Here is an 18,974-nt window from a genome sequence, read left to right on the forward strand (position 1 = left end):
GGTAGTACTGAGGGAGCGCCGCACTGTCAGAGGGGCAGTACTGAGGGAGCTCCGCACTGTCGGAGGGGCAGTACTGAGGAACGCCGCAATGTCGACGAGGCAGTACCGAGGAGCGCCGCACTGTCAGAGGGGCAGTACTGAGGGAGCGCCGCACTGTAGGAGGGGTAGTACTGAGGGAGCGCCGCACTTCGGAGGGGCAGTACTGAGGGAGCGCCGCACTGTCGGAGGGGCAGTACTGAGGGAGCGCCGCACTGTCGAAGGGTCAGTACTGAGGGAGCGCCGCACTGTCGGAGGGGGCAGTACTGAGGGAGCGCCGTATTGTCAGATGGGCAGTAATGAGGGAGCGCCGCACTGTCGGAGGGGCGGTACTGAGGGAGCGCCGCGCTGTCGGAGAGGCAGTACTGATGGAGGGCCGCACTGTCGGAGGGGCAGTACTGAGGGAGCTCCCGCTGTCAGGAGGAGGCCATTCAGCCCCCTCGAGCCTGTTACATTAGGAACAGGAGGAGGCCATTCAGCCCCCCTCGAACCTGTTACATTAGGAACAGGAGGAGGCCATTCAGCCCTTCGAGCCTGTTCCCCCATTCAATGAGATCATGGCTGATCTGCGACCTAACTCCATCTACCCACCTTTGCCCCGTATCCCTTAATACCCTTTGGTTAACAAAAATCTATCAATCTACGATTTAAAATTAACAATTGACCCCCCCAGCATCAATTGCCGTTTGTGGAAGAGAGTTCCAAACTTCTACCACCCTTTGTGTGTCGAAGTGTTTCCTAACTTCACTCCTGAAAGGTCTGGCTCTAATTTTTAGACTCTGCCCCTAGTCCGAGACTCCCCGACCAGCGGAGATAGTTTCTCTCTCTCCACCCCATCAGTTCCCTTTAATATTGTGAAAACTTCGATCAGATCACCCCTTAACCTTCTAAATTCCAGGGAATACAACCCTAGTTTGTGTAATCTCTCTTGTAACTGAACCCTGGGGTGGCAGGAATGACGTATGAGGAGAGATTGGGTCGATTGGGCTTATACTCGCTGGAGTTTAGAAGAATGAGAGGGGATCTCATTGAAACTTATAAAATTCTAACAGGACTAGACAGACTAGATGCAGGAAGGATGTTCCCAATGGCCGGGGAGTCCAGAACCAGGGGTCACAGTCTAAGGATAAGGGGTAAACCATTTAGGACAGAGATGAGGAGGAATTTCTTCACCCAGAGAGTGGTGAACCTTGTGGTGTATGTGCCTTTAAGAGCAATTGTGGTGTATGTGCCTTTAAGAGCCCCAGGTGTGCGTAATGCCGGTAATTGCCACTTGGGCTATATAAGCCTGTGTATTGTGTATATCCTTTAGAACTCCCCCCCCAGACTTGCTTAGTAAATACCTATGAACCAACTCCTGTCTTCAGTGTCTTTATCTACACACGGACACTACAAACCTGTGGAATTCTCTACCACAGAAGGCAGTGGAGGCCAATTCATTAAATATACTCAAGAAGGAGTTAGATATATTTCTTAAGGCTAAAGGGATCAAGGGATATGGGGAGAAAGCAGGGACAGGGTACTGAGTTTGGATGATCAGCCATGATCTCATTAAATGGCGGAGCAGGCTCGAGGGGCCGAATGACCGACTCCTGCTCCTATCTTCTTCTATGTAACCCCTTGAAGTCCGGGTATCATTCTGGTAAAGCTACGCTGCACTCCCTCCAAGGCCAAGATATCCTTCCTGAGGTGCGGTGCCCAGAACTGCTCACAGTGCTCCAGGTGTGGTCTGACCAGGGCTTTGTATAGCTGCAGCATAACTTCTACCCCCTTGTATTCTAGTCCTCTAGATGTAAAGGCCATTAGGAGATTAATGCCACTCGTTTGTGATCCTGCTTCTCGTAACATAGAAACATAGAAGATAGGAGCAGGAGTAGGCCATTCGGCCCTTTGAGCCTGCTCCGCCATTCAATGAGATCATGGCTGATCATCCAAATTCAGTACCCTGTCCCTGCCTTCTCCCCATATCCCTTGATCCCTTTAGCCTTAAGAAATATATCCAACTCTTTCTTGAATATACTTAATGAACTGGCCTCCACCGCCCTCTGTGGCAGAGAATTCCACAGGTTCACCACTCTCTGGGTGAAGAAATTCCTCCTCATTTCAGTCCTAAATGGCTTACCCCATATCCTTAGACTATGACCCCTGGTTCTGGACTCCCCAGCCATCATAAACATCCTTCCTGCATCTAGTCTGTCCAGGCTTGACAGAATTTTATAGGTTTTGATGAGATCCCCCATCAATCTTCTAAACTCCTGTGAGTATAAGCCCAATCGACACAATCTCTCCTCATACGTCATTCCTGCCATCCCAGGTATCAGTCTGGTGAATCTTCGCTGCACTCCCTCCATGGCAAGAACGTCCTTCCTCAGGTAAGGCGACCAAAACTGCACACAATACTCAAGGTGTGGTCTCACCAAGGCCCTGTGCAACTGTAGCAAGACATCCTTGTTCCTGTACTCGAACCCTCTCGCTACGAAGGCCAACATACCATTTGCCTTCTAAACTGCCTGCTGCACCTGCATGCTTACCTTCAGCGACTGGTGCACAAGGACACCCAGGTCTCGTTGCAATTCCCCTTCTCCCAATCTATTGCCATTCAGATAATCTGCCTTCCTATTTTTGCCACCAAAGTGGATAACCTCGCATTTATCCACATTATAGTGCATTTGCCATGACGTATAAAAACGACTTGGTCTTAAGCATTAAACAAAGCTTTAATCAACTGTTTTACATCATGGCGGTCTAGTTGTGTCCTTCACTAGTTCCTGTTAAAGAATGTCCTGCCCAAGCTGGGCCAGTGGCCGAGTATTTATACTCTCCCTGGACAGCGCCAGCTGCAGGCCGCTCAGTATTATTTCATAAGTCTGTCTTTCATGAATGACTTGATTCATGTCACCTTGTCCTCTAGTCCTCTAGATATAAAGGCCATTAGGGGATTAATGCCGCACGTTTGTAACCTTGCTTCTCGTCATTCCTCCACCAGGCTTTGGCTATCTGACTCGTCAGCTGATGGCGCTCGCCGACGGACGCGTTGTCATGGTGTTGGAGGGCGGCCATGACCTCACCGCTATCTGTGATGCGTCGGAGGCGTGCGTTACGGCGTTACTGGGCAAGGAGGTACGATCTGTCCATCCGAGAGAGAGAGAGAGAGAGTGCCCGACTCTCGATCTATGCTCCCTCCGGCTCTCACCGCAGTTGGTTTTAGCGGCACCGGGCGGTGCGGTGCAAGGGACGGTCTGGGATCGGCGTCTGGCTTCCCGCGATATTGCCAGGGGATTCGCTCTCTCTTTCCCCCCCCCCCCCCCCCCCCGGACCCCGTCCGGTCTTTGCTGTTCAACGTAAACCGCAGACGGCGGAGGTGTGAGGGCGTCGTAGGGACGCACTCGTTACTCCGCGGGCGATATCGCAAGCGAGCGTTTCTACCTGAGAGAGAGAGAGTGTGAGAGAGGAAGAGAGAGGGAGCGGGAGAGAATGTGAGAGAGGGAGAGTGTGAGAGAGGGTGAAAGGGAGAGTGTGTGAGAGAGGGTGAGAGGGTGAGAGGGAGAGTGTGTGAGAGAGAGAGAGGAGGAGAGAGGGAGAGAGAGAGAGAGGAGGAGAGAGGGAGAGAGAGAGAGAGGAGGAGAGAGGGAGAGAGAGAGAGAGAGGAGGAGAGGGAGAGAGTGTGTGAGAGGGAGAGAGTGGGAGAGGGAGAGGAGGAGAGGGAGAGAGTGTGGGAGAGAGAGTGGGAGAGAGAGTGGGAGAGGGAGAGGAGGAGAGGGAGAGAGTGTGAGAGAGCAAGGAGGTGAGAGAGAGAGAGAGAGAGAGCGGGGAAGGAGGGCAGCCAACGATCTCACTTTAACTATTAACCGGGTTGTCCATCTCCCCTCAGCTGGAGTCATTGCCCGACCAGGTGTTGCAGCAAAGACCCAACAGCAACAGCGTGCAGTCCCTGGACAGAGTGATTCAAGTACAGAGTGAGTCGGGGGTCCGGGGGGGAGGGAGGTTGTGGAGAAGGGGGAATGGGGAGGTTGTAGGGCGGGGATGGGGGTGTGGGTTGGGGAGGGGCGGAGGGAGGGGGATGGGGGTGCGGGGTGGGGTGGAGGGGAGAGGCAGGGATGGGGGTGCGGGGTGGGGAGGGGGTGCGGGGTGGGGAGGGGGTGTGGGTTGGGGAGCGGCAGAGGAAGGGGGATGGGGGTGCGGGGAGGGGGTTTCGGGGTGGGGAGGGGGTGCGGGGTGGGGAGGGGGTGCGGGGTGGGGAGGGGGTGGGGGTTTCGGGGTGGGGAGGAGGGGGTTCGGGGTGGGGAGGGGGTGTGGGTTGGGGAGGGGTAGAGGATGGGGGTGCGGGGTGGGGTGGAGGGGAGAGGCAGGGATGGGGGTGCGGGGTGGGGAGGGACGGAGGGAGGGGGATGGGGTGCGGGGTGGGGTGGAGGGGAGAGGCAGGGATGGGGCTTCGGGGTGGGGAGGGGGTGGGGGGTTCGGGGTGGGGAGGGGGTGTGGGTTGGGGAGGGGCAGAGGAAGGGGGATGGGGGTGCGGGGGTGGGGTCGAGGGGAGGGGCAGGGATGGGGGTGCGGGGTGGGGTGGAGGGGAGGGGCAGGGTTGTGGGGAGGCGACCCCGGGCTCGTTGCGTTCTGTGGTCAGGCGTCTAACCCGTCTCCCGTTTCCCTCCCAGGTAAATATTGGAAAGCTGTCCACCCGCTTCTCCCCCACCACTGGACAATCGCTGGTCGAGTCTCAGAGCCGCGACAAGGAGGAGAACGAGACCGTGAACGCCCTGGCATCGCTGTCGGTGGGAGTCACAGGAGGGGGAGTCGCGGATAAAGGGTGAGTAGGACAGAGAGAGAGAGACGGAGAGAGAGAGAGACGGAGAGAGACGGAGAGAGACAGAGAGAGAGAGAGAGAGAGACAGCGAGAGAGAGAGAGAGACAGAGAGAGAGAGAGAGAGAGAGAGAGAGAGCGCGAGAGAGAGACCGGGAGGAGCGGCCCGAACCGGGAAAACGAGTAAGAGGCCTGGGGAGGGCGAACCCGAGACCGCGAGGTCGGAGAACGGGAGGAGCGGCCCGAACCGGGGAAAACGAGTAAGAGACCTGGGGAGGGTGAACCCGAGACCGCGAGGCCCAGAGACCGCGGGAACGGAGACCGGGAGACCAGGGCAGAAAACAGCCTGGTCAGTCAAAAAACCCGGGGGCCTGAGACCGACACGACGACGCGAGGAGATCCGCCCAGGGCGCGGAGGGCGAATGAGTCCGGGGCACGGAGAGTGGACGAGTTTGGAGCACGGAGAGAGAGAGCGGGTCCGAGACCCGGAGAGCGAGTGAGAGAGTCGGAAGAGGAAAAAAAAAAAAAGCCGGAGAAATAAGTTTTACCTAATTCTACCTAAGTTTCATTTTAGTTAAAGTTAGTTCGGAAAAAGTTTAATTTTATTTAAATTTAGTTCGAAAAAAAAACCTGAAAAAAGAACAACAAACTCGCGAGGAAAAGGAATAGAAACCCGAGAGAAACGATAAACTACCCGAACCAAGAGCCTGTGAGAAAAAGAGAAAGATAAACCTTTAAGAGCAGCTATATCAAAGATGAACCCCTGAAAAACTCCCAATTTTGGACCTAAAAGTGGGCTAAGGTGGAACACGACACAAAAAAGAGAAAAAAAAAAGTTATCTATCTGAGACAAAAAACAAACGACTACAATGAGCAGGGAAATGATATATCCTGAGCAATGCACAAAAAATAAAGCAAAGGAAAAATACAAGTACACAACACTAAAAAATAATCCAGAGATCCTCTACGTTGACTATACCACACACAAAGGGACTAAGCTGAAGAACAACCTCATATTCTACACCGAATACGTCACCTCCTGGAAGGAGACTTTACAAAAACACTACGCATACGTCTCCAGTGAAGGTATTGGCAGTGGAGGCAGACTGAAAATATGTAAAGATGCAAACCTAGATAAAGATGACCCCCTGCTAACCATAAGCTACTACAACAAAAATAGAAAGATCATGATACAGGGGAATGTGGAAAATCTGGACTCCTTCGAAAAGGAATTCCCCAGTTGAAAACTAAGGCAGACACAAAGAGGACCAATGGACAGGAAGCAAAAGAGAGTCGAACAGAGGATGATGAGAGCCAAGTGGAGGAAGAAGAAGAGAGACCAGCAGAGGAAAACACCTCCCTGTCCATCTCCACCCCCCCCACACCTCTCAACGAAAACAAAATGATGAAAGAGAATCTGGCCAAACTAGAACTTGATTTCAACGAATACAGAGAAACACTGGCCAAGAATTTGAAGGAGGAATTCAAACAGCTAAAAACGGAACACGAGTCCACCATCCACACGCTGAGAAAGACCATAGAGGAGCAAAGAAATGAGATCAAAGAACTCCGTACTCAACAAAACAAAACGAAGGAGACCGTAGAAAGGCTCAGCAGGCAACACAAACCTCTTAAGGTCCAAAAACCTGAGGACACAAAAACAACACACACAAGGACACAGAACCCGCCGGATGCCACCCCACACGAAGACACACCGAAAGCCACAAACCCCGCTCCAACCAGCCCTCAGTCGAGTCATGCCCAGACTACTGCTACCCAGTCCTCACACACAGGAACACAAAAACCGACAGATACCCCCCCCAAACGATGACACACCGAAAGCCCCGAACCCCACTCCTGCCACACATATCCCAGAAACCCAGCCAACAACCAGCCACCAGGCGAGTCCTACCCAGACTACTGTTACCCAGTCTGAAAAACCAGCCCCTCAGGCGGTCCTGCTGACCGACTCCAACGGAAAGTTTCTGGACCCCCAGAGGCTGTTCCCAGACCATCAAGTCCTGAAAAAATGGTGCAGCAACACAGACCAAGCAATGAAGATCCTGAACAAAGAATCCCTTGGAAGCCCCAAATGGATTGTGATCCACACAGGCACGAACGACCTACGCACCCTACAGGAAGGCACTGCTAGGGCGGTGAGCAGGATGGCGGAAAACGCCAGCAGGGAATTCCCCGAGGCTCGGATCGTGATCTCCACACTACTGCCCAGAAAGGACACCCCAGCCTATATAATCCACAACACCAACAGGGAGATCGACACGAGATGTTCTGTCCTCCCCAACGTCTCCCTGGCCCATCATCCAAACATCAACACAAGGGACCTCTATGACGAAATACATCTACTCAAACAGCGGATGTGGGTCTTCGCAAGTAACCTCAAACACTGCCAAAAGACGCAGCCCTCCCACCCCCTCTACCATTGGGAGCCCAAACAGGACCACCAATGTCCCCCACCCCCCTTTACAAAACCAACAACAGAACCGTGCTTTTATACCTGACCCAAGACCCCCCTCTAGACCACAGACTGTAGACCAAGAACTGAGAAAGATCATGACGATGCTGAACAGCCTGATAGAAAGCCGGAGAAATTATTAATATTGTTATTTATCATTATCATTATTGTTATCTTATCAGTATTATTACTATTATTAGATAGATATATGTGCATGCCTCATGAAATTTATACTAAATCATCATTTAGCATTATAGAAAATAGTGTTTCCACACTCATCCCACAAAATAGGTCCATTTTATTTCGCTTTATTGAACTATATAAATGCGTTCTTTCCACATAAGCTGCTGGAATATCCAGGGCCTCCGCTCCTCAACTTTTGGGATGAAGAGTACAGACCCTGAATTCCTAAAAGCTATAAAAGACATTGATATAATTGTGTTAACAGAAACATGGTGCCAAAAGGACGTGCCCACCCACTGTCCTCCAATGTACCATGAAATCATTGTGCCCTCAGTAAAGAACACTAAAACACGCAAGGGCAGAACCTCCGGGGGAATATTGGTGTGGTATAAGGGAGAACTGGACAAACACATCTCACCGGTAAAACAGGGAAAATCACACGTATGGCTAAAACTAGATAAAAATATAGGAATAGCAAAAAAAGATGTTTACTTATGTGCGATCTACATACCTCCAATAGAATCGCCATATTTCGAAGAGGAGTTATTTGATACTCTCCACATGGAAATCAGCCATTTCCAGGCCCAAGGAAAGGTGATAATATGTGGGGACCTAAATGCAAGGACCGGTTGTGAACCTGACTTCATAGACCCACAGGGAAACAACCATGTGTTTGGCCAGACCCCTTTAGATGTCACACCAGCCATCGCAAATCGGAACAACCTTGATCGTGAAATAAATAGAAGCGGTAGGGAGGTAGTGCAACTCTGCCGAGCCTTAGGCCTGTACATAGTTAACGGTAGGTTCAGAGGGGACTCCCTAGGGAGACTCACATACTCCTCAACTCTTGGGTCTAGTGTGGTGGACTATACAATCACTGACCTGGACCCCTGCGATATCAACGCATTCACTGTCAGGCAGCAATCCCCCCTCTCAGACCATAACCAAATAAATGTGTACCTTAAACTTTCTGCCCAAACTACAGACACAAAAAAGGAACCCAGTAAGCTCCATAAAATAAACCAGACATACAGATGGGCCCCAGACAGTGGAGAAAAATTCATCACAGCACTAAAGTCACCTGATCTCACAAATAAAATATCAAAATTTAAAGAAAACCCATTCGAGATCACCAGAGATGGTGTAAACATGGCCATAGAGGATATAAATATGATCTTCCATGAGGCAGCTGTAAAAGCCGACCTTGTGAAACAGAAGAGGAAGCGTCACAAAAGACAAAATAAAAATAAGAAATGGTTTGACCACGAATGCAAAAATGCCAGAAAAGACCTGAGAAAAATATCAAACCAAAAGCATCGCCAACCAAACAATCCGGACCTACGTACTAGATACAATGAAACCCTCAAAAGATATAAACACACCATTAGGAACAAAACACAAAACTATACCCACAAAATACTCGAAGAAATTGAAAACTCCACCAATCCAAAACAATTCTGGGAAATGTGGAATAACCTGAGTACAACACAATTGCAAGCATTACCAATCCAAGATGGCGACATCTGGAGAACACATTTTGAAAACCTCTACAAAGACATCCCAATAAACGAAACAAACCCAAGTCAACATCAGGTCACAGAAAAACTCCACACATTAGAAGCAACAATTAAAGACAACCAAAACCCTCTAGACTCCCCAATCACATGGAAAGAACTGGCCACAAAAACAAAATCTCTCCACCTAAAGAAAGCCTGTGGCCCAGACAACATCAAAAATGAAATGCTCAAGTTCAGCAATATGGAGATGCAGGGTGCGGTACTCAAATTATTCAACATCATATTACGTTCAGGCTGTTTTCCCGATATCTGGTGCCAAGGACTAATCTCCCCCATATATAAAAGTGGAAACAAATCAGACCCAAATAACTACCGCGGCATCTGTGTCAACAGTTGTCTAGGGAAGTTATTCTGCAGTATTCTAAATAGTAGATTACTTGATTTTCTTAACAAACATAATATCCTCAGAAAAAACCAAATAGGCTTTCTTCCAAAACACCGCACTGCCGACCATATCTATACCCTTCACACCCTCATTGAAAAACATATACACCAAACAAAAAATGGGAAAATATTCGCCTGTTTCATCGACTTCAAGAAAGCCTTTGACTCTATATGGCACGAAGGGCTCTATTATAAACTTCTTCAGTGTGGAATAGGGGGCAAAGTCTATGACCTTATTAAATCAATGTATCTGAAAAACAAATGCGGGGTCAAAATTGGAGACAAACGCACCGATTTCTTCACCCAGAGAAGAGGCGTCCGGCAGGGCTGCAATTTGAGCCCGACCCTGTTCAACATATACATAAATGAATTAGCAGACATGCTGGAGCAAAGCGAGTCACCAGGTCTCCGTCTCCTGGATGGAGAAGTGAAATCCCTGTTCTATGCGGACGACCTGGTTCTGCTGTCTCCCACAGAACAGGGATTACAGCAACAACTAGACCTACTCGACAAATACTGCCAAAATTGGGCTCTAACAGTAAATCTAAAGAAAACCAACATCATGATTTTTCAAAAAAGGCCCAGATGTCAGGAAAACAAATACCAGTTTACCCTCAGTGATACCACTATAGGACACACTATGAGCTACACCTACCTTGGTCTAACTATTACAGCAGCAGGGAGCTTCAGCATAGCAGTGAATGCACTAAAAGAAAAAGCCCGAAGAGCCCTATATGCAATAAAAAGAAAATTCTACAACATCCAAATCCCAATCAAAATCTGGCTCAAAATATTTGACAGCATAATCCTGCCCATTGCACTGTACGGTAGTGAAGTAAGGGGCCCGCTAAATCACCAAAGCTACACTAAATGGGAAAAACACACAATAGAAGCCCTACATGCAGAATTCTGCTGAAGCATCCTTCGCACCCAAAGAAAAACGCCAACAAATGCATGCAGAGCCGAACTAGGCAGATACCCACTGATAATAAACATCCAAAAACGAGCACTAAACTTCCTAAATCACCTCAAATCTAGCTCCCCAGACACCCTTCATTTCAAAGCCTTTCAGACCCAAGAGCTAAACCCAGAAAAGAGTCCCCTGAGTCAGCTGCTACTGAAACTAAGTACTCAGCCGGACCCTGACCAGCCCCAGACCAACACAGCCGTCCAAACACCAATCCGAGTGAACCAAATCATTAAAAAATGCAAAGAAACCTACCTGGAACATTGGAACAAAATAACCGAAAGCCAAAGCAGATTAGAATGTTACCGGGCCCTAAAAAGAGAATATAAACTGGCAGACTACCTCACGACCATCAGAGACACAAAACAGAGACAGACCCTCACCAGGTACAGACTAAGCGACCACCAACTGGAAATTGAAAAAGGCAGATACAAGAAATCCTGGCAGCCTAGAGAGAATAGAATATGCGATCAATGTCTGGCTGGCGAGGTTGAAACAGAAATGCATTTCCTCCTAAAATGCGAAAAATTCAACACATCAAGAAACATATTATTCAACAAGCTAAGCCAAACAACCCCAGATTTCAAGGAATTGGATGATCTGTCAAAATTGAGATTAGTCCTAGGAGAAGGAACAGACCATACCTTGGGGCTAAATATGTAACAACATGTCACAACCTGAGGACTGTTTAAAAGTAAGACTGTTTAAAATTAATATTGAACGTACCAAATGAAGTAGAAAGACTGTTTAAAATTAATATTGTTTAAAAGTAATATTGTATATACCCAACAAATGTCAAATCGATTGACACCTACAGAATGTTGGAAAACTGTACCTTTTTGCTATGTAAGCTTTGGCAATATGGTTCTCTGTAAACTTTCATGCCAATAAAGCATTTGAATTGGAATTGGAATTGGAGAGAGAGACAGAGAGAGAGAGAGACAGAGAGAGAGAGAGACAGAGAGAGAGAGAGACAGAGAGAGAGACAGAGAGAGAGAGAGAGAGACAGAGAGAGAGAGAGAGAGACAGAGAGAGAGAGAGAGACAGAGAGAGAGAGAGAGAGAGACAGAGAGACAGAGACAGCGAGAGAGAGAGAGGGGGGGGGAGAGACGGGGAGAGAGACAGAGGGGGGGAGAGAGAGACAGGGGGAGAGAGGCAGAGGGAAAGAGAGACACAGAGAGCATTATAGAAAATAATGTTTTCACACTCGTCCCACAAAATAGGTCCATTTTATTTCGTTTTTGAACTATATAAATGCGTTCTTTCCACATAAGCTGCTGGAATATCCAGGGTCTCCGCTCCTCAACTTTTGGGATGAAGAGTACAGACCCTGAATTCCTAAAAGCTATAAAAGGCATTGATATAATTGTGTTAACAGAAACATGGTGCCAAAAGGACGTGCCCACCCACTGTCCTCCAATGTACCATGAAATCATTGTGCCCTCAGTAAAGAACACTAAGACACGCAAGGGCAGAACCTCCGGGGGAATCTTGATGTGGTATAAAGGAGAACTGGACAAACACATCTCACCAATAAAACAGAGAAAATCACATGTATGGCTAAAATTAGATAAAAATATAGGAATAACAAAAAAAGATGTCTACTTATGTGCGATCTACATACCTCCAATAGAATCGCCATATGTTGAAGAGGAGTTATTTGATACTCTCCACATGGAAATCAGCCATTTCCAGGCCAAAGGAAAGGTGCTACTATGTGGGGACCTAAATGCAAGGACCGGATGTGAACCCGACTTCATAGACCCACAGGGCAACAACCATGTGTTTGGCCAGACCCCTTTATATGTCACACCAGCCATCGCAAATCGGAACAACCTTGACTGTGAAATAAATAAAAGCGGTAGGGAGGTAGTGCAACTCTGCCGAGCCTTAGGCCTGTACATAGTTAACGGTAGGTTCAGAGGGGACTCCTTAGGGAGACTCACATATTCCGCAACTCTTGGGTCTAGTGTGGTGGACTATACAATCACTGACCTGGACCCCTGCGATATCAACGCATTCACTGTCAGGCAGCAATCCCCCCTCTCAGACCATAACCAAATAAATGTGTACCTTAAACTTTCTGCCCAAACTACAGACACAAAAAAGGAACCCAGTAAGCTCCATAAAATAAACCAGACATACAGATGGGCCCCAGACAGTGGAGATAAATTCATCACAGCACTAAATTCACCTGATCTCACAAGTAAAATATCAAAATTTAAAGAAAATCTATATGAGATCACCAGGGATGGTGTAAACATGGCCATAGAGGATATAAATATGATCTTCCATGAGGCAGCTGTAAAAGCCGACCTTGTGAAACAGAAGAGGAAGCGTCACAAAAGACAAAATAAAAATAAGAAATGGTTTGACCACGAATGCAAAAATGCCAGAAAAGACCTGAGAAAAATATCAAACCAAAAGCATCGCCAACCAAACAATCCGGACCTACGTACTAGATACAATGAAACCCTCAAAAGATATAAACACACCATTAGGAACAAAACACAAAACTATACCCACAAAATACTCGAAGAAATTGAAAACTCCACCAATCCAAAACAATTCTGGGAAATGTGGAATAACCTGAGTACAACACAATTGCAAGCATTACCAATCCAAGATGGCGACATCTGGAGAACACATTTTGAAAACCTCTACAAAGACATCCCAATAAACGAAACAAACCCAAGTCAACATCAGGTCACAGAAAAACTCCACACATTAGAAGCAACAATTAAAGACAACCAAAACCCTCTAGACTCCCCAATCACATGGAAAGAACTGGCCACAAAAACAAAATCTCTCCACCTAAAGAAAGCCTGTGGCCCAGACAACATCAAAAATGAAATGCTCAAGTTCAGCAATATGGAGATGCAGGGTGCGGTACTCAAATTATTCAACATCATATTACGTTCAGGCTGTTTTCCCGATATCTGGTGCCAAGGACTAATCTCCCCCATATATAAAAGTGGAAACAAATCAGACCCAAATAACTACCGCGGCATCTGTGTCAACAGTTGTCTAGGGAAGTTATTCTGCAGTATTCTAAATAGTAGATTACTGGATTTTCTTAACAAACATAATATCCTTAGAAAAAATCAAATAGGCTTTCTTCCAAAACACCGCACCACCGACCATATCTATATCCTTCACACTCTCATTGAAAAACATATACACCAAACAAAAAATGGGAAAATATTCGCTTGTTTCATTGACTTCAAGAAAGCCTTTGACTCTATCTGGCACGAAGGGCTCTATTATAAACTTCTTCAGTGTGGAATAGGGGGCAAAGTCTATGACCTTATTAAATCGATGTATCTGAAAAATAAATGCGGTGTCAAAATTGGAGACAAACGCACCGGTTTCTTCACCCAGAGAAGAGGTGTCCGGCAGGGCTGCAATTTGAGCCCGACCCTGTTCAACATATACATAAATGAATTAGCAGACATGTTGGAGCAAAGCGAGTCACCGGGTCTCTGTCTCCTGGATGGAGAAGTGAAATCCCTGTTCTATGCGGACGACCTGGTTCTGCTGTCTCCCACAGAACAGGGATTACAGCAACAACTAGACCTACTCGACAAATACTGCCAAAATTGGGCCCTAACAGTAAATCTATAGAAAACCAACATCATGATTTTTCAAAAAAGGCCCAGGTGTCAGGAAAACAAATACCAGTTTACTCTCAGTGATACCACTATAGGACACACTATGAGCTACACCTACCTTGGTCTAACTATTACAGCATCAGGGAGCTTCAGCATAGCAGTGAATGCACTAAAAGAAAAAGCCCGAAGAGCCCTATATGCAATAAAAAGAAAATTCTACAACATCCAAATCCCAATCAAAATCTGGCTCAAAATATTTGACAGCATAATCCTGCCCATTGCGCTGTACGGTAGTGAAGTATGGGGCCCGCTCAATCACCATAGCTACACAAAATGGGAAAAACACACAATAGAAGCCCTACATGCAGAATTTTGCCGAAGCATTCTTCGCACCCAAAGGAAAACACCAACAAATGCATGCAGAGCCGAACTAGGCAGATACCCACTGATAATAAACATCCACAAACGAGCACTAAACTTCCTAAATCACCTCAAATCTAGCTCCCCAGACACCCTTCATTTTAAAGCCTTCCAGACCCAAGAGCTAAACCCAGAAAAGAGTCCCCTGAGTCAGCTGCGACTGAAACTAAGTACTCCTACTCAGCCGGACCCTGACCAGTCCCAGACCAACACTGCCGTCCAAACACCAATCCGAGTGAACCAAATCATTAAACAATGCAAAGAAACCTACCTGGAACATTGGAACAAAATAACCAAAAGCCAAAGCAGATTAGAATGTTACCGGGCCCTACAAAGAGAATATAAACTGGCAGACTATCTCTCGACCATCAGAGACACAAAACAGAGACAGACCCTCACCAGGTACAGACTAAGCGACCACCAACTGGCAATTGAAAAAGGAAGATACAAGAAATCCTGGCAGCCTAGAGAGAATAGAATATGTGATCAATGTCTGGCCGGCGAGGTTGAGACAGAGATGCATTTCCTCCTAAAATGCGAAAAATTCAACACAACAAGAAACATATTATTTGACAAGCTCAGCCAAACAACCCCAGATTTCAAGGAATTGGATGACCTGTCAAAATTAAGATTAGTCCTGGGAGAAGGAGACAGACCATACCTTGGTGCCAAATATGTAACAACATGTCACAACCTGAGGACTGTTTAAAATTAATACTGAATGTACCCAACGATGTTCAACGACTGTTTAAATTAATATTGTTTAAACTAATATTGTATATACCCAACGAAGGTCAAAATTGTTTGACACCTACAGAATGTTGGAAAACTGTACTTTTTGTTATGTAAGCTTTGGCAATATGGTTCCCTGTAAACTTCCATGCCAATAAAGCATTTGAATTGAATTGAGAGAGAGAGACAGAGAGAGAGAGACAGAGACAGAGAGAGAGAGAGACAAGGAGAGAGAGACAGAGGGGGAGGGAGAGACAGAGGGGGAGAGAAACACAGAGAGACAGACAGAGAGAGAGACAGAGAGAGCTGGAGATGATGACGGATGGACGCTCGCACAGATGGAGAAATGGAGGGAGGGGGAGAGATGGAGAGCGGGGAGCACAGGGAGGAGCAATGTATTTATATGTTACGAAATCGGGAGCCGGGAAATGGCTCGCCGCAGGTCTCGGCTACTGGGTGCTGGCTCGCCCCAGCGCTAAATTGGTACGACTCACGCCCGGAAAGCTGGCGCTATCGCGATCCGGACATGTCTGGCGGGTGCGTGATCTCTGTTTGCCTTTCTCTCTCTCTCCCCCTTTCCCCGTAGTCCCAACGAGGAGCCAATGGAGGACGAGGCGTCTGCTTAGCCGGTGGGATTTCCCTCGCGAGCCCCGCGTCGATGGCGGGCGTGCGGTCGAACGGAGGCTGGGCCTTCCTGCGGGGGGGTCGACCGTGGAACTCTTCCCGACAATTCCGCCAAGCTGAAGTGGGGGGAAGACCCCCCACCCTCCCTCCCTCGCCCCGACCCCTTCGCTCCGGGAACAAGTGGCACCCGACCGCCTTCACCAGCGGCCCCAACCCAAGTATTGAAATCGGAATCCGCTGCCCAAGATGGCGCCCTGGCGCTTTGCGACCAAGTCTCCGTTCCGGCCACCGGTTTGAGTTTTATTGATCAGCATTGACAATCGTTGTGTGGGGAGTGGGGGGGAAGAGGAGGAGGACCGGGGAGGGGGATTCTGCCCATCCCACTCTTCCTCCGCACTCCCCCTCGACCTCGGAACCAAAAAAAACAAGTCAAATCAACAACTCGCCAAGAAGAGTAAGTGGTTAAAGCAACGCCTCGGGCAAATCCTGTCGCGTGTCAGACGACTGCGCACCCCAATTGGCGGGAGAATGGCGTGGCGAAGAGCTGGAGATGTTCGAGGGCCATTATTCAGGGCCCTTCCCATTGAAGAGTGAAGAGCAATGGCCACTTGGAGTTTGAAGAACAATGGTCACGTTTGAAGAGTTGCCAAGGCTGTTGTTGGGCAGTCAAGGACTATCATTACTCAGGATCTCTCCTCTACGCTAACCTCTGCCCAACTTCCAAAGACATTCCTTAACCATTGTTAGTGTCTCCTTTTTTAAAAAAAAAAGCAATATATATATATATTATGCACAAGGACTCGATCACTTAGGTCTTAATGATGGAATATAGAGCAACAAGAATTCCCGTACACACTGACCTCACTCCTCCTCCCAGTCCAGCGAGCTCTGGGAATCTTTTTCGGGAGGGAGAGATGTCGGGGGCGGGGAAATCGGATCAAAAGAAATGGAAAACTTCTCGTCTCCCAGAGTTGGGTGGGGTGGGTGGCGGGGTTTGTGTGTGGGGGCGGGCAGGGGGGGAGGTAAGTGCCCGGACGAGAGGGTTTTGGGACCAAAATGGAAGAGGCGATCAAGCAGGAATTCAGGATGGTGACTTTTCTTTGCTGCTGTTCGGAAGCAACAGCCTTTGTCCCGTTCGACCAAACCAAAGTGCCTTGGTGGTGTTCTGTTTTTTTATTTAACGGTCAGACCGTTGAAGATGTCGATTGTAAATAAGAGGAAGGGAGGGTGGGGGAGGGGGTGGGAGAGGGATTTCGGGGAACAGAGGGAAAGACCCAATTGAATCGTTTCTCTTGAAGCCCTCGCCAATGGCGACTGTGGCTGAACGGTCTACCAGGAGAGGACATAGGTTGTAAAGCATCAAAGAGATATTTATAATCGATTGTTTATGCTATAACCACAATATTAAAATATTTTGGACCAATAAATCTACAGGAGATGAATTTATTTGCCTACTTATTCCGTGGAACTTGCTTGGAGTTCCAATTTCATGTCAATCCATCACAACCCAACCCAACCAAAGGCAAGAAGCATAAGGATTAATGACACAATAATTAGATGCTTAAATGGGGACTTCAAGTCTCATGGAGTTAATGTTCAATGAGCTGAACCGGGGCAGGTATAGCACGGGGTTAAATACAGAGTAAAGCTCCCTCTACACTGTCCCATCAAGCACTCCCAGGGCAGGTACAGCACGGGGTTAGATACAGAGTAAAGCTCCCTCTACACTGTCCCATAAAACACTCTCAGGGCAGGTACAACACGGGGTTAGATACAGAGTAAAGCTCCCTCTACACTGTCCCCTCAAACACTCCCAGGGCAGGTACAGCACGGGGTTAGATACAGAGTAAAGCTCCCTCTACACTGTCCCATCAAACACTCCCAGGGCAGGTGTAGTGTCCGTGTGTTGATAGAGACACTGGAGACAGGAGTTGGTTCATAGGTGTTTACTAAGCAAAGTCTGGAGGGGTACTAACAGATATAACACAATATACAGGCTTATATAGCCCGAGTGGCCATTACCGGCATTACAGCACACATGGGGCTCTTAAAGGCACATACACTACAATTGGTACAGCACGGGCTTAGATACAGAGTAAAGCTCCCTCTACACTGTCCCATCAAACACTCCCAGGGCAGGTACAGCACAGGTTAGATACAGAGTAAAGCTCCCTCTACACTGTCCCATCAAACACTCCCAGGGCAGGTACAGCACGGCGATTCATGCACTAGGACACCCAGATCCCCCTGCATCTCAGAGCTCTGCAATCTCTCACCATTTAGATAATATGCTTATTTTTTGTTGTTCCTGCCAAAATGGACAATTTCACATCTTCCCACATTATACTCCATTTGCCAGATCTTTGCCCACTCACTTGATCAGAGTCAGTATGGTTTTATGAAAAGGAAATCGTGTTTGACAAATTTACTGGAGTTCTTTGAGGATGTAACAAACAGGGTGGATGAAGGGGAACCAGTAGATGTACCGTATTTGGATTTCCAGAAGGCATTTGTAAAGGTGCCACATAAAAGGTTACTGCACAAGGTAAGAGCTCACGGGGTTGGGGGTAATATATTAGCATGGCTAGAGGATTGGCTAACTAACAGAAAACAGAGAGTCGGGATAAATGGGTCATTTTCCGGTTGGCAAACTGTAACTAGTAGGGTGCCGCAGGGATCAGTGCTGGGGCCTCAACTATCTACAATCTATATTAATGACTTGGATGAAGGGACTGAGTGTACTGTAGCCAAATTTGCTGATGATACAAAGATAGGTGGGTTAGCAAGTTGTGAAGGGGAGACAAAGGGCTGGATTTTATCAATGGAGGCGTGTAGGAGGCAGGTCTCCCACTTTTGGGGTTGTAGTCCCCCCTCCATCGAGTTGTAGTCAACCCACACGATTTTCCCCTGATTGACCTTGTTAAACCCACCCAGCAGGCCAATTAAGGGCCACCCGGCAACAGGTGACGTCACAGATTGACATTTCATCTGTCAAGAGCTTTTGACAGATGAAATACCAGCGTTTGACAGCTCTGTGAAGCGGTCAAACACTGACAATCTGTACTCCAAGTTAATTCCTTCCTCTCAGGCTGATTTAGAGATCTCTCCGGAACAGAAAGCAGAGGCTGCAGATTTTGACAGCTCGCGGCCATTCTGCTTTCTGTGCCGG

The 18,974-nt window shown here is 47.8% G+C and overlaps 1 protein-coding gene across 1 annotated transcript in view; it reads left to right on the forward strand.

Annotated features, from left to right (window-relative positions):
* Window positions 1-17,232, forward strand: part of LOC147097174 (histone deacetylase 4-like) — a 100,860-nt gene extending 83,628 nt beyond the window's left edge. Inside the window, 5 exon segments of the mRNA XM_085972540.1 lie at window positions 3,004-3,156; window positions 3,908-3,992; window positions 4,689-4,711; window positions 4,713-4,840; window positions 15,768-17,232. Of these exon segments, the coding sequence (XP_085828666.1) occupies window positions 3,004-3,156; window positions 3,908-3,992; window positions 4,689-4,711; window positions 4,713-4,840; window positions 15,768-15,807 (429 nt within the window). The 3' untranslated portion in view covers window positions 15,808-17,232.
* Window positions 17,233-18,974: the final 1,742 nt, after the last annotated feature.

This window comes from Somniosus microcephalus, chromosome 33, assembly GCF_052327205.1.
Source record: "Somniosus microcephalus isolate GS21.2 chromosome 33, FLI_Smic_1.0, whole genome shotgun sequence".
Taxonomy (NCBI): Eukaryota; Metazoa; Chordata; class Chondrichthyes; order Squaliformes; family Somniosidae; genus Somniosus; species Somniosus microcephalus.